Genomic DNA, 15,321 nt, shown 5'->3' on the forward strand with positions numbered 1-15,321 from the left:
GAGCATATTGTGTGAGCCAGTGTGCATGGTGCAGATAAGGAAGACAGCCGCCCTGCCAGCCCGACCCACCGATTGCCTGACTGCCTGTTTTAATGTGCTGACTCTGGGGAGATTTTAAAAGACAGCATATTGACTCCTCAGACCGGTGCGGAGACCCTGGGCACAAACGCCGCCACTCCAACCACAGCCAGCAGAAGTGCATCAGCAGACAGAAGGAAGAGAGTGAGAGAGAAAATAGAGGACTAAAATTTCACAACTCCACAGTCAGAAAATTAAAGAGGATTTTCTTCTTTTTTTTTTTTATCCCCATCTTTTTTCAACAGATTTTTTTTTTCTTTCTTCCTTTCTTTTTTTGCCGCACCCAGGACTGACAACCAACCACCGAAAATACAGAGAAAAAGGGGAAAAGCCAAAAAGAAACTGAAGAGAACCTGAAAATATAAGGACAGAGCAACAAAAAAAAAAAAAGCACCAAATCTGAACATGTTCGAAATAAGCCGAACACTCAACGCCGCTTTGTTGAGCAATGAGGTAAAGAGATTTGCTTCCTTCTCTACACCTCACCTGTGTATGTCTGCTGCCAACCATTCTGTCATGTGTGTTTCTGGTATGTCCGTGCGTGTTTGTACACTTCTGTACGCTCGTAGCCAAAAGACAGAGGGGATGATTGATAACAGTGGCTGTTCATTATATTTCCCAGCACGAACGTTGGTACAGGAAAAAGGGACTGCTACGCTTCTCACACTCATCCTGCCTTGTAATAATAAACAGAGAGCCAATGCCTTAATTCTTTTTCTCCGTATTGTAATTAAACCAAGGTAGCCGTCAACACCATCACACACGAGCTTGCTTGTGAAATGGCACACCTGGTCCTACAATTTTATGTGCACCTTCATGTGCTTGTACAGTATGTCTGTAAGTGCAAGTGTGTTTGCCCGAACGTGTGTATGTTCACATATGGATTCGTGCAGGAGCAAAGTGTTCTGTAATTCCCCTCTACCTCCCTCTTTCTTCATGTTTATCCCCGACTCCCTCCTCTGTCCTCTACCATTCTCGCCGTCCTTCCTGCCTGCTGTTATTCGCTCTCCTTCCCTTCTCTCACACCCTTTCTTTCCCCCTCTCTTTTTCCCCTCCGCTCTGTCTCTTTCTCCTCCCTTCTCCTCCCCATGTCCTGTGTATGAGTGTGTATGTTCTGTGAGCAGCATCTCAAGATGATGGTGAGGTACGGGCAGCTCTCGGGACTAGCAGCCAGTGGCGTGGGCTCCGTCCCCGAGACGCACTCGCCGCTATTTCCCAGGGATCTCCTGTCACCGCCAGCCCAGATGGGCTACAGGTCACCCTTGGTAAGAGGATAGAAAGACCAATATTATGTCCATTTCTTAAGTGAACACAGGAAAAGCTAATACCAGGCAAAGCAGTAAGGGGAAAAAGAAGATCGTAGTAGGAAGTGTGAAGAAAAGACTGTGAGTGTGTCAGAAGAAAAGAGCGAAAGGGCAGAAAGAGAGCACATGAGTTGTGGAAACCTGCATGTATCCCCAATGGATGGTATTAGTAAATATTTACATTGTTATGTTTGTTCAATTACGAACGCCTACTCTGTCTATAGCCTCTGCCAGTCAGACTGCTATCAAGGGAATTTGAGGTGTTTTTGTGTGTGCGAGCGTGTGAGTGTGTTTGTACTGGTCATTTTTTAAATATTTTTTAACTTTCATGATTTTTGTCAATTCTAACAGATTCTGTAGTGTTTGATTTGTTTTTGACCTTTTGAAATAACTTTTTTTTTGGGGGGGGGGGGGGGGGGGAGAATTAATAGTTACTAGAAAGTCTTTGCAGTTATACAATGACTAAACTTTTTAAAGCACTAAAGATTTTTTTCTTTCTTTCATTTATTTTAAAGAAGACTTGTTTGAAGTCAATCTCACATATCACCATAGTGAAGGCAGCAGGAACCCTGTAGATAGACAGGCCATTTCGCACTGAAATCAACATTACTATGCAATTTCCGTAGAAAAGATTACTTCAAGGAAAAGGAAATGATAGAAAAAGGGGCATGAGAAAACCCTGAACGTTTAGGCAAAAGCCTTGTAAGAAAATCCCTGACTCGTCGCATTAAAGCGACATGAAGCTGTGGGTGTCTAATCTGCTGTGGGCTCTTCATTGGTTCGGCTCCCCTTCAAACTGGCTCAGATCCACACCCCAGAGCCTCCCGGAAGCCTTCATAACCCACTGTCATGCTGCTGACTTTACCCAGGGGTTTCCATCAAGTGTATGCAAATGCACAGCAAGGATAAGCAGGGAAAAAACGTCCACGCGGAGCTGGGCTTCAAAAATATTTTTGCCGTTTACTCTTTGAATTCTTGTGCAAGTTCAAAGACATCTGTCTGTTTTGTTGTTATATTCTGCACAGCACAAAGCCCAGTGTTTCCCACTGCCCTTTTACACTCACAACAGTGTTATCAGCTGTTTGCATAAAGTTGCTGGACCATGATTATTTGTTTGATCTTGTCGAACAAATTAGCTAAATCTATTTTATAATTAGGATTAATATCCCGAAAATATTATGGTCGGAATTCAATCAGTCTTTTAACATTTGACAATTACTGAAAAACTAAATTCCTGGGTGGAACATGGAGAGCAAATATTACCACTATTTATATAATAAAAAAAAACAACTTAATAAGATTAGAATAAATCTTTGTGACGATGGGATCTTCACCACACTATTTTAATCAGCCGTGTGTTATTGTGATGAGGCATATTGCTTTGTGTGGTGTGAGCACGTTTGGAAGGGCTCCTGCTTGTGTATTTTTTTGAAAGGATAGTTTCAGCTGAGCAGCAAAAAAGGGTGTGTTTGTGTGCGTGTGTGTGTGCATGCGTGCGCACGTGTGTGTGTGTGTGTGTGTGTGTGTGTGTGTGTGTGTGTGTGTGTGTGTGTGTGTGTGTCTACGCTTGATTACCCTGGTTAAAAAAGACCATCGTTATAATGATTAATGGTGCCTTCATTAGGCACAGCAAGATCATTTGCATACATTAGATAAATGTGCTGGAAGATTCTAGTGGCTTTGGTGTGTAAAGCCTCAATACCTGCATTGTATTTATTATTTTTAAGTGCATTTTTACATATTTTTTAAAAAATTGGGTTTTGGGAAAAGAAAATAATTATTTCGCATTAATGAGAACACTGTTGCATATATTTATTTTTTTTAAAGAAGATCCATTCATAATTGAATGAAACACAATTTTAATTTAAATCTAGTAAATGTATTTTAATAAATATATAGATAATGTATTATATTTCATACATTATTAGATTTAATTTGTGTTTCCATAAATTAATAAATAAGACAACCTAAACAATTCAACACACCACAGAAAAGTTTGTCATCACTTGTCGTTCCTTTGGAGGGTTTTTTGTTTGTTTTTTTGCTAAATGTGTATCTGGGTGTGCAAGCATTTTCAGTGATGCATCTCGTGGTTCAAGCTGCACAGCAGTACATTAAAAAACGGGCAATGAAAGAATGAAAATCTGAATCTGATAGAAACCAAACACACGGAGTCGCAGTTACTGAAACTTGCACTGTGGAGAAAGAGCATCCGCAGTATCAGTTTACAACATTAGGGTGACCAGAAAGACGATCCCAGGAAGATTGGGTAAAATTGTGGTAACGTGAACAAAAACTGAATAACAAATTGCTCGGTTGTTCAGTCAGTGAGATCTAATTTTCAGAAACCCACATCTAAAAGCCTGTAGTACACCGTGCTTCAGAGCTGAATGCTGTTAATTTGTAGAAAGCTCGGCTGATTACCCACTGCAGGCAGCTGCTGTTCTCTATGTGACACTAGGCTTTGTTTGACAACTCTAATCTTTTCTGTTTCAACATTTAAAAAAAAAAAAAAAAAAAAAAAGGTTGCCTTTTCAAACCTGCCTGAAGTCATTCATCATCTCCACAACAACAAAAAAACAAAGAGGGCAGAAAAGAAAGGGGTGGCAGACAAACAGGAGCTGGCAAATGTGTGCAGCCATGGTATATTACCAGCTAGGATATAGTTAGAGGTCATCTCTATTTCATAACAATGATTAGCTCCTTCCATCTGCTGCTCACTGCATTTCCCCTTTCCTTGATTGCAGTGTTCTCTATATCCAGGAAATTAGTTCATCTATGCTCCACAACCCTGCTGTCATTGAGGCACAAACAGGTGCAGTAGACTGAACGATGCCACAGAGGGAGAAAGACGCTCACAGAAAAGAAATAGAGATGGAGATAAGTGCAAAATACAGCATCAACAATAACAATCATGCCACAAATACAATAGAAGTTGATTAAGAAAATGATTGGCAAAAACGTTATCGTGTATTATTTCAGTGATAAGCGATTTCCCGACGCCTAAAATACCATTGTTAGAATTCGAAGCATTAACAAATAAGAACAAACAGAAGAAAGCCTTCATTTGACATTATTTTCTTCTTTTCTTCTCTAACTCTATTCGGGTCGGTGGTTGGACGCAGTGCTTTGGACAGAAAAGCACTCTGGCTCTCAACACATGGAAAAACCAGCATGCTACTAAACAATGTCATCCCAATAGCATATCTGAAACTCACAACTCCATGTGGTATTTACACGCAACATCAGTTGAACACACACTGTTTTGCTTGTGTGTGTGAAAGCATGTATATATATATATATGTACCTCACGTCATGTTTTGCGCTTGATATGAGCACATGTGGTGTGTCAGTTACAAAAAACACAGAGAGAGGTACTGCGAGGGTGGCTTTGAGGGTTTAGATGTGTTGGACTTTGTGTGTGTGTGTGTGTGTGTGTGTGTGTGTGTGTGTGTGTGTGTGTGTGTGTGTGTGTGTGTGTGTGTGTGTGTGTGTGTGTGTGTTTTACTAGTGTGTGCTGGCCACTAGTGCTGCAGGGAGGGCCTAGTGATCAGCAGCTGAGCCTGTGTCCCGCTGGGAGCCATCACTGCAGAATGGAGCAGGTGTCTGCAGGCTCACAAACACTCTCTCTCTCTCTCTCTCTCCCTCTCTCTCTCTCTCTTTCTCTCTCTCTGACTCACATACACATGAACACAAGCGCTGTTTCTCTTTTCGTCAATTTCTGTGTTTCTTTTTTTTTTTGTGGCTCTCTGTAAACTGAAACTTTAGCTGTATGCTCAGGATGTTTTTCATTGTTTGTTTATTCACACATTAGCTTCATTAAGTAAGTGGTTATTATTTGCTTTTAATGCTCATCAACTTTGTAGTTATTACATAATGAAGGGAAATATGGCCGCACTCGCGAAACAAAACCACTCGCTTCACCAAGACTCGTCACACAGGGTCAAATATCACCCGCATTTTGACTTATATGTAAACACATTTTTGGTTCAGATTTTCTAATAGTCAGAAGTTGTCGGTGCACAGTAATAGATAAAACACTGAGCAATTACTCCAAAGTCAAGGAAAAACTTCAACCCTGCAATCCAAGTTCCAACAAAGGGGTCACACCCACTAGCAAGAACCACAGCCGAAGATGTCAACCTGTTATTATTCCCACGCTGGCTGACAAATCTTTTAATACATGGATTAACATAACTAAATCACAACATCATCGTAATGATCACAGATTGGTGGATTTGATATCTGTAGTGGGCTGGGGATTTTTGCTGGGAGATTTACCTCAGGTCTGTAGTTACATTTATGCAGGTCAATAGGTGGAAGACAATAATCTCACTTTTGGCTGCTCGTTTTTTCTTCTTTAATTCCCCAGACCTTCCCAGGGCTGCTCTTTTGCTTGTTACGATAAAAACATTTAATTTCAGAGACAAATTTGTTTTCTCTCCTTGACAATGTTTAACATCCAGTTTCAATTATTTGATCTGACTTAAGAGGATAAATACCAGGAGAATAATGAAATGGACAAAACTAGAAAGTACTTTTAGTGTTTTGAGATCTGGTGTGTTCCTCATATTTCATGATTTTACAGCAATTAAAATGGAAAAGTAGATAAATTTTCCGACTAACATTTGTCAGTGAAATGTTTTTATGAGTAAATCAAATGTAAATTATGGCCATGAAAGAAAGTAGTTTGCGTGCGTGCGTGCGTGCGTGCGTGCGTGCGTGTGTGTCCCGTCTCTAGATAGGCCTCCTCGACGTGTCCCATCAGGGGTTTTGCACAGGCCCGTGTGTACTGAAGCACTCAGGTTTACTGTTTCAATTATAAAGCATTGAAACAGGGTGCGACCGTCTCACTGACCGGCCTCCACCTGCGATAATCTCAGCCAGATAGCCGCAGCTCAGCCCGGAACAACACACATTAACCGATAATGCAAAGAAATTCTTTGGACACAAAAAATTACATTAAATCACCATTTTTTGTTTGTTTTTTTTCTTCCAAAATAGAAGGTGAGAACTCCTGACTGATTAATACGCGGCAGTCATTTTAAGAGCAGTGATGTGAGGAGATGGCGTCGTATTGCTGACAGCTCAGTGCCTGTTGATGCTGAGCTGACAAACGCTGCCGATACTTGAGTGATTGTCTGCGTCTGGGATCCTGGCTTCTTGATAAACAACACCTTTTTTTTTTTAACCTCCTCTCAGAATTGATACTTCCAAAGCCAATGTGTTTTTATTGATTTGCTAATTGCCGGGGATGAGGCAAAAGTATCCGCTGTCACCATGAACAAATGTCAAGCTGACTCGTACATTAGCACAGAGGAAAAGTGCCCATTGAAATTTCAGTATTGTATTTTCATATTTTGTTTGTTCATTTTTTGGGGGAGTTGATTTGCTTGTGAAAAAGAAAACTGAATTAATATTATCGATAAAACCCCTGTGCTCAGTTGGATTGTTCGGCCTTATTGCTCTCATTTGTCGTGTTGCTCTTCCATGTAAGGATAGAGGGATTGGGGGAATACATGAGAATATGAGAAGGGCTCTGTTTTGAACACGTAAAACATTTTGGGCTGGATTATGTTTATAGTGCTTTATAAAGATTGATTGATTGATTGTAAATTATTTTGCAAAGGTAGTTTACAATCATTACCTGTTCATCTTTCACTTAACTACACACATATTTCAGCTTATTTTTTCTTTGAAAGTTATTGTTGACTTGTTTTTACAGAATTGTATTACGGTGTTTTTACCTAATCCACATCACATTTATTTAAAAGTTACTGATGCTTTCTTGATTTCCTCTCAATACAAATATTCTCAGTTTGATCAGCTAAATGTTTTACCAACACAAAATGACTGAAAGATGTCTCCACATGAAGGCCTTAAAATGAAGCCCAGTCGGGGGGGGGGGGGGGGGGGGGTTCTTCTGTAGAGCACACTTGTTTTTCTTCAAGCATGAGAGCATTTAAGCATGAAGTGACATTTGGAAAGCTAGATTTGTGCGGCGTGGGCATGTTTTGGTCCACAGTGCCGATGGCCAGTCTCATGAAGGACTCTGGATGTGTCCAATTTCTGAAAGGTTATTCCTGATTAAAACCCACAGTGCAGTCATTTATGCAGACCTGATAGTTTGAGACTCTTTATAAGGCTTCAGACGTCATGACATTTTCACCGTTTTGGGATACGAGTGTGTGCGTGTGCGTGCGTGTGTACGTGTGTGTGTGTGTGTGTGTGTGTGTGTGTGTGTGTGTGTGTGTGTGTGTGTGTGTGTGTGTGTGTGTGTGTGTGTGTGTGTGTGTGTGTGTGTGTGTGTGTGTGTGTGTGTGTGTGTGTGTGTGTGTGTGTGCTGTGATGAAAGCCTCCACCAGATGGACCACAGCAGTTGCCCTGTGAGCATGGATGTACCCCGACTGGGATCAAACACAAAACGTGCTGCTGTCCTCAGAGCCCCAAAACCCTCCACTAAACCCCAAGATCCATTGACCCACGCCACTGCAGGAGTTTCATCAACTCATGTCACTCCCCTGCTTTAGGCGAAAAGACACGACATCCACAGAAAATACAAAAACTGTTTGGCTGTTTCAATTCAACATAATATACTTTTTATTTATCACTATTAGTCAATGACAGTTACCAGCAAGACTAAACTTTATAATCAGTGTGAGAGCTGCTGGCCTGCTGAAGTTGAATGTCACCCCAAGCTGCGGGCCACTCTGTTGTCCAAATGGACACTAATCCACCAGAGTCCTGTTGAGAATACTCTCTCAGTGCCAGAACACATGCCAGACTCAACAGTGAATGCATAGCTAAGCCTTTCTGGGCACCTACACAAACCTTCCTTCATCAGTGTTATGCTACAGCCCAAAAGACCTTGAGGACCATTATCACCATTATCACTGTGTTTGATCAGTGCGTTTGATACGAACCCTTATTTTTCATATGTTTTGAACAGTTTTCTTGCTGTTAGTCCCCTCATAGCCCCCGGATAGCTCAGTTGGAAGAGCATGAGACTCCCAATCTCAAGGTAGTGGGTTCGTGTCCCATGCTCCTTCCCGTGGGCTCAACACCTGGCAGGAAAGGTTCTTAATCGGTGCAATGTGATCTGGGTGACAGTGCTCCGACTGCCACCCCCGTGACCCGGAAACGGATAAGCGGGAGAAAATGGATGGATGGATAGTCCCCTCATACAAAAGTTAATTATTCAGAGCACAGAAAGAGTACTCATCTACAGTAAAACCTACAAAAAAAAGAGTGTGTTACTGCAGAGTTTACATAGCGACTGAACAAGCACTCACTCGCAATTGTACAGATAGAGACACAGGATTGAGCCTGAGCTCTCAAACAGCCCCTTTGTCACATTTCTGCAGTTGCAAAGCTCCAGTCATACCAAACAGCTTTGAGTTAAAGTTGAAGAAATTGGCTGTGACAAATGCAGCCTTTTTCTGGGATAAGCATGAAGAATTCATTTCTGATCTAAGGAGTTTCTATCAAGGAGAGTGATGCTGGCAGGGGTTAAGCTGACTCTGTATTATGCCCACTGACACAGAGGGAAGAAGAAGACCTTACAGCGAAGCGCCGACTAAATTAGTTACATTTTTCCTCACAAAAAATAACAATGTAGGATATATCGAATAAACTTCTTTGAGTAAAGGGATGTATGTATGGGTACTGTGAACACAGCTTTTTGTATCGTAAGGGTTAGTTGTTGGTAAGATTATTCAAACTGTCAATTTCTTTCCTTAGTAGATAACCCTGTCAATAATTATCATGACATGTTTTCATCTTTATAGTCAGTATGTCAGCAGGACGCCTGCAACTCTATGAACTACAAATGTGTATTCCTGTGTTTAATATTTTGAGCAAGCTGTTCGATTATGGTATGAAGTAAGGGCTGAGACAAGGATGTCGTTATGAGTTCAAAAGACACACGGCATCTCAATCATGCTCTCAAAATACGTTTCAAAGATCATCAATCAGCAGCTTTATTCACGTTAGGGTCGCAGGCGACTACATCACGGCCAGCACTGAGTAAAGGTCAGGGTACTTCCGGGGCATGTTGCTAATCTATCACAGGGAAAGTACAGACAGATCATAATTTTCGCATTCGTAAACCTACACTGACAGGCAACTTAGGCCACATCTATACGTCCATGGCCCTGCTCCTCCTGCTGCCAGTGTCAGTAGCTTCTGCAGCTCCACTACAGCTTGTAGTCCACGATTGTTGTGGTTATTAGGTGACATCGCGGACCACCGTGGGGGATGACGGGGGTGATGACATCATTGTTTTTCCACAGATGATTGTCTTTGCCGTGCACACTTCACAGCCGAGCCGGGGTTTTAGAATTTCCCCATTCTGGGACCTTGGTTAAAAAAAAACTGTTTTCGGGCTTCTAAAACACCGCCTCGCGTGGACGATCGGCCAGAAACGGCTCTTTTACGTGAGCCAGCATTCTAATGTGGACGGCCCCTTATTGTCATCAATTAACCTAACAAGAACGATTTTTGGTTTGTGCGAGTAAGTAAGAAGCACAGAAGAGTACTAGTAAGGCACAAGGAAGACGTGCTAACTTCACTTAGAAAGTCCAGCAGCTTTCATTTAGGGGTCCAAACTAATGTATTTTCTCAACCACATGATTTTCTTTTTTTTCTCAACTGAACTCCCTTCATTTGACTGGCTGTGAGCACATTCTGAAATTACTTGATCATTTTTCTGTGGTTTGATTAAATTGCTGTTGTATTGGCTGTGTCTTCCGTGCTTTTCTTTGGCGTACCTTTAGTTAATCAAACTACAACCAACTGCCCTTTCCTTCAGGACTAAACTGCAAAAGTGCAGAGCTCTGCTTGTGAGGATGGATACGGCTGGCAATTTGGGTGAACGTACAAAAGCAATGCATGTCTATTGTGTATCTCGCACCATGACCCCCACCCCATCCCCCAACACACTGAAAAAAAACATAGGAAAAAGAAAAGAAAATACACATCATTTAAACCCCTTGTACCGAACGCTGAAAGTCATTTGGATCCAACCCGTCTATCGTGGCACACATGTGATTGTGTTAATAGCTGTATGGATTCTCAGATACAGCGAGACTGAGTTCAGGGAGACGAGTGAGTTGAAGGCTGTGATTCTCATTTGTTGATTGTTACCGGCAGCCAGTGGACACCTGCCAGCAAAAATGCAGTCATCAGCCTGAGTAGCACAGCAAGATGCTCCTACTTCCAGAACTTCAATAGAGCTACTACATCTATCCTTCAAGGGCAAATCAAAAAGAGCCTAAGCAAACCGCAGCATACTGTGATGCCTGTGCAGTGCTATTAAAGTTATTATACCATTTTTTCTACATCAACTTGAGTTATGTGATATTTGTTATTGAAATTAACAAGGCCAAAGGAATCCTGGCTGTATTAAGATGCTGCTGTGTCTTCAATTACAGTTTTGCTGCTACACAATGTGTAGTAGTGGTGATAATTTTGTTTAAAATTGTGTCCTTGTTTGCACTAATGCTTTTGTTGTGTTTTGTTTTTTTTCCGCCAAACAAAAGTTTTCCTTCGGGGTATTTTCTTCTAGCACTTTGAGGTAACACCTCAGCTGGCATCTTCACGTCTCCCCCTTTAAATAGAAGGTTCATTATGCAGAGTGAAACATAAGACAGGTGTTGAGACACTGCGTCTGACAGTTAACAAGCCTCAAACCGAGAGCATCCACAATTATCACTGTCTACACGCTGCATATTCAAACCAAACCTGGTATACCGTGTACACTATTCTTCACAATTGTGAGGTGAACACAGTGTGTTGGCTGCTCCAAGGTTTTGTTGTGTGTGCCTGCAGCACTGTACCCTATCCTGTAGTTCAAACCCTACAGTGTAACATAGACAGCTTTATTTTAGGGTGTGGCAGTTTCTTGAGAGTGTGCAACTGAGCCAGAGTGAATAAGAGGACCAACACAGGCTGCAGTTAATCCATTAGCGTCTGTGACTGGGAGGGGTTTAGGGAGGAGAAGCTGGGCAGAATGGAGGGCAGAAGGAGTTCATGACAATTATCCAGCTCTCTGCTTTCAGAAATAGCAGGTTGGGAACAACAGACTTCTGGGGTCCAGAAATGAATAGTGCTCATTGTGTGCAGAATATATTGTGTTTTTGCCTGTGCAGTGTATGGTATGTGAATATTCACATATTTGTGTATGTTTGTATTGAATTGTGCTTTGGTTGTGTGTTTGTGGATATGAGCCAGAGCCAATAAGTGAGATGGAATTTCACACTGCTGACAGCACTGCTGGCCCTGCTGGGTTACAGCCATGAAAGCTTTTTAACTTTGAAAATGTTACAGGAGGAAAGAAATATAATTTACCTCCCTCAAAAACTATTTAGTATCAGTCATCATTTGAAAAGCCAAATAATGCATCCAATCAACGCAATGCACTTTTTGTGCAAAGCCCAACAAAATGGAAATGCCATTAAAAAACGAGCAGTCCATTTTATCATTAACATTAATTACTTATCTGGCATTTATGCATTTATTCAAGGCTATATCAAAAGTTACGAGTACATAAAGATAAACTTTATGTACAAGGAATCCACATAATAATAGGCTGCACTGCAATACCCGAAACATCCAGAATATAAGGTTTCTCATCATGGATGCCCTTGACAAATGAGCTCAACCACTCCCTCCATCTGTCTATACTATGTATTATGATGCACAGTTTGTATCTAACTAGTACATGGCAGCAATATGGTTAAATTCTATGTATGAGTCAGCACATTATAACTACACACTTTTCATAAGACAACACACACAGAGAAAAAAACAGATTGTGTTTATAGCTAATTTACTGAGTAGCAGTAGGCTAGTCACTTTCATTGCTCATGAAATCATGGTCCTGTAGAGCAATCTAGTACAATGACACGCAGTGCACTACAACTGTGAGAAGCCATCTAAATCGTACTCTCATTTCGAGAGAGAATATTTGCATCACATAACGAGGAAAGAAAAAACAATCACAGACTCTCTTCATTACGAAATGAGAAAATCACCCACGTTATTTCACTGCCTTGCCACACCAGCAGTTGAAAGTTAACAGAATACAAAAGTGAGACTGACTTTTAGAGTGGATCTGATTTGCTATTCTTCACTGCAGGGAATTAAAAAGCAACAATGAAAACAAGGTTTGTCCGGGAATATCATTGACCATGGGGAACAAAATGTCTTTTCCTGAGTCCGACCCAAAACCTTTATTAAGCTGAAAAGGTCAGGGCAGGAAGAAATAAGGTGGAAAGAAGGTCGAGGGTTTGTTGCCTGCATTATTCAGCTGCAAATTTTTACTTCTGTCCACTCTATGGCAGGAAAGATAAAGAACCATGCAACAAAGGAAGAGAGATGGACTTCTATGTGAATCTATTTTCATTGTGTTTTACTCTATAATACTTTTGCACTGTTTTGTTACATACGGTATGATCAGTACATATTTTCAGACTGCAAGGGCCAGCATATTTTATTCTATCTGAAACAATAGAGAGCTTGTTCACCCCATCTTCTCCTCTCTCTCAGTGTGTGTGTGTGTGTGTGTGTGTGTGTGTGTGTGTGTGTGTGTGTGTGTGTGTGTGTGTGTGTGTGTGTGTGTGTGTGTGTGTGTGTGTGTGTGTGTGTGTGTGTGTGTGTGTGAGTGTGAGTGTGTGTGTTCTCATTAGTATGTCAGGCACATGGTTCCGCCAGGCTAGCCAGCTAGCTGCAGCTAACCAGACAGGTGGAGAGGTCAGTGAAGAAGCAATGAGACCGGGGCGCTGTACTTCAGTGCCCCCCTTTTTTTGTCTGCTGGAACTGGCCTCATCATTCATACTTTTCGGTTTTCCCTCCTTCCGAGTGCTTTTTTCCGAGTGTTTTCATTTGGGAGCTAATTTGGAGTGTACTGGTTGAAATTCACAAGTCACCACTGGGTAAATATATATAGCGTAGACTTGAATCTAGCATACTAGTGTGGTATAAGAAGTGTAGTGTGTGTCCACTGTTGATTATGTAAAATTATAAATTATGTGCAGTACAAAAAAGTGTCTGCAGTGAATTCATCCCTTATAACATGTACTGAATAAAATCTGCAATGGACACCTTGCTCTGAGTATCAGTTTACTGTGATGCTCACCAAAGTTGAAACGTCTTTTCAAGTTTAACGGAATGCTGCAGCTAAAACTGTATATCCCATTAGCTAACTAAAGAATAAACTTACAGAGAAAAACATAAATAACCCTGAATGATTACCTGTAGACAACCTCCTTGTATATTGTATGATTCACCTCTATTTATTAGATTTGTGCATCTGAGATCATGATAATGATAATCATGTATGAACCATGACTCTATTTTTTATTTTTTTACTGGCATCAATAAATGTAATTTAAAGCAGTACTTTAATGTGTTGGCATTCACACGTTTTACATTAAGAATATAATATTTCGATCTTAGCTCAGTACATAACTTGAGCTCGACAGACAGAAAAAAATGTCTCTTCGCCTAATGGATGTCCATTAGTTGCATTAGATCTGTCTCAGGCTTCACGCAGCTGAAGGCCTAGCTCTATGACAAAAGAGGCATGGGAAAAATTGACAGGCAGGCAGCCTCTTACTGTTGTGCTGTAAAATGCAAGAGGAAACAGTTTGATAACGTGTTGGGAAACGGCTGATGTTTTGAACTTGTGGCAACACGAAAATGTGTATCCAGTGAAATATGAAAAAAGGGCTCCGTGTTTGTATAATTGGGTGTTTGAATGTGTCGGAGTGTGAGACACTGAATATGCTTGCATGAAAATATGAAGGTATGACCAGACTGAAGCAAAGAGTCTTTCAGTGTGTATATATATGTGAGATGCATCGAAAGATGTGGCTGCTGATTGTCCGCGAACTCTAAACAAAGTTTTTCATCGCCTTGTCTGACAGAGGAGGGGCTGGGTGTAATGGATAGATCTGAACCGGATAGCTGTTGGCTTCATTTAGATTTAACTATTATTATTGCAGTAAAATGCAGTAAAGATTAGAATACTTGTCAGAGTGAATCGCAATGCAAATACTAATCTGATAGTGACCCTTAATTATACATACTTAAGTCTTCCAATACTGCTGATACCAAACATTAGAGTACAATGTCACTCACAGTGCATGCTGCATAATTAAGGAATAAGCCTCAAAAATCTAATTTGTATTGGTGTGGATTTCGAATGATTTGATGGTGTTTTTGTTGAGGCGGAAGTAAAATAGGGAGGTGCTGCTACCGATTTTTTCAGCTGAGGAAGAAAGCTCTACACATGGCTTCACAACAGGGAGCCTACACTCATATGCTGCAGCAATAATGCAGATAACCTCATTTCCAGCTTAATGGCAAAGGAGGGACTTGCTACTAAAAACTAAAAGCCTCCGCCATGCACGACTTGCACGAGTTACAGAGCACGCTGATCTCATGCATAATTATTAACAGTCGGCTGACACATAATTATGTGCATACACAAACACAAAATCACCTCAGCTGCTTTCTGGCATCCGCCACCTCCCTGCGTGATGCTCTCCCCTCCTGCAACCCACGTTGTGGACCACACGAGGCTTGCCTCATCCACTCTCTTCCGCGAGCGCACCGCCCCGTCCGCGCCTCCGCAGCCAATGAGCGATCACGTTAAGGTGACTGGACACTCCATAAATGGCTTTTTAAGGAAAGGTAGAGACGGCGTACGCTCTGAATCTCTTTCATTGAGTGGGATACCTGTTCATGCCGCGTTGTTTATTTTAGTTTATGTTTTTAGTGACGACACACGCCTTTTTTCTTTCTTTCTTTCTTTCTCATTTTTTCCACGCGCTCCGGACAGGTCTGCAGGTCTCCCACGACCACCGTTTCGCTGTGTTTAGTTTTTGGTTCCTGCAGACTCCTCTAACACCGACACGTCGACTCATTCATCCTCTCG

At 41.4% G+C, this 15,321-nt stretch overlaps 1 protein-coding gene across 2 annotated transcripts in view; it reads left to right on the forward strand.

Moving 5' to 3' along the window:
* Positions 1-483: 483 nt before the first annotated feature.
* elavl4 (ELAV like neuron-specific RNA binding protein 4) overlaps positions 484-15,321 on the forward strand; it is a gene marked incomplete at both ends in the record, with an annotated part of 82,486 nt that continues 67,648 nt past the window's right edge. Inside the window, 2 exons of one of the 2 annotated variants that reach the window (XM_080473527.1) lie at positions 484-531; positions 1,203-1,343. In XM_080473527.1, coding sequence (XP_080329653.1) covers positions 484-531; positions 1,203-1,343 — 189 coding nt within the window. The remainder of the gene's footprint in view (positions 532-1,202; positions 1,344-15,321) is intronic. The other variant, XM_080473528.1, reaches the window with a different exon arrangement.

This window comes from Lipophrys pholis (assembly GCF_963383615.2).
Source record: "Lipophrys pholis genome assembly, chromosome: 10".
In the NCBI taxonomy this organism is placed as follows: Eukaryota; Metazoa; Chordata; class Actinopteri; order Blenniiformes; family Blenniidae; genus Lipophrys; species Lipophrys pholis.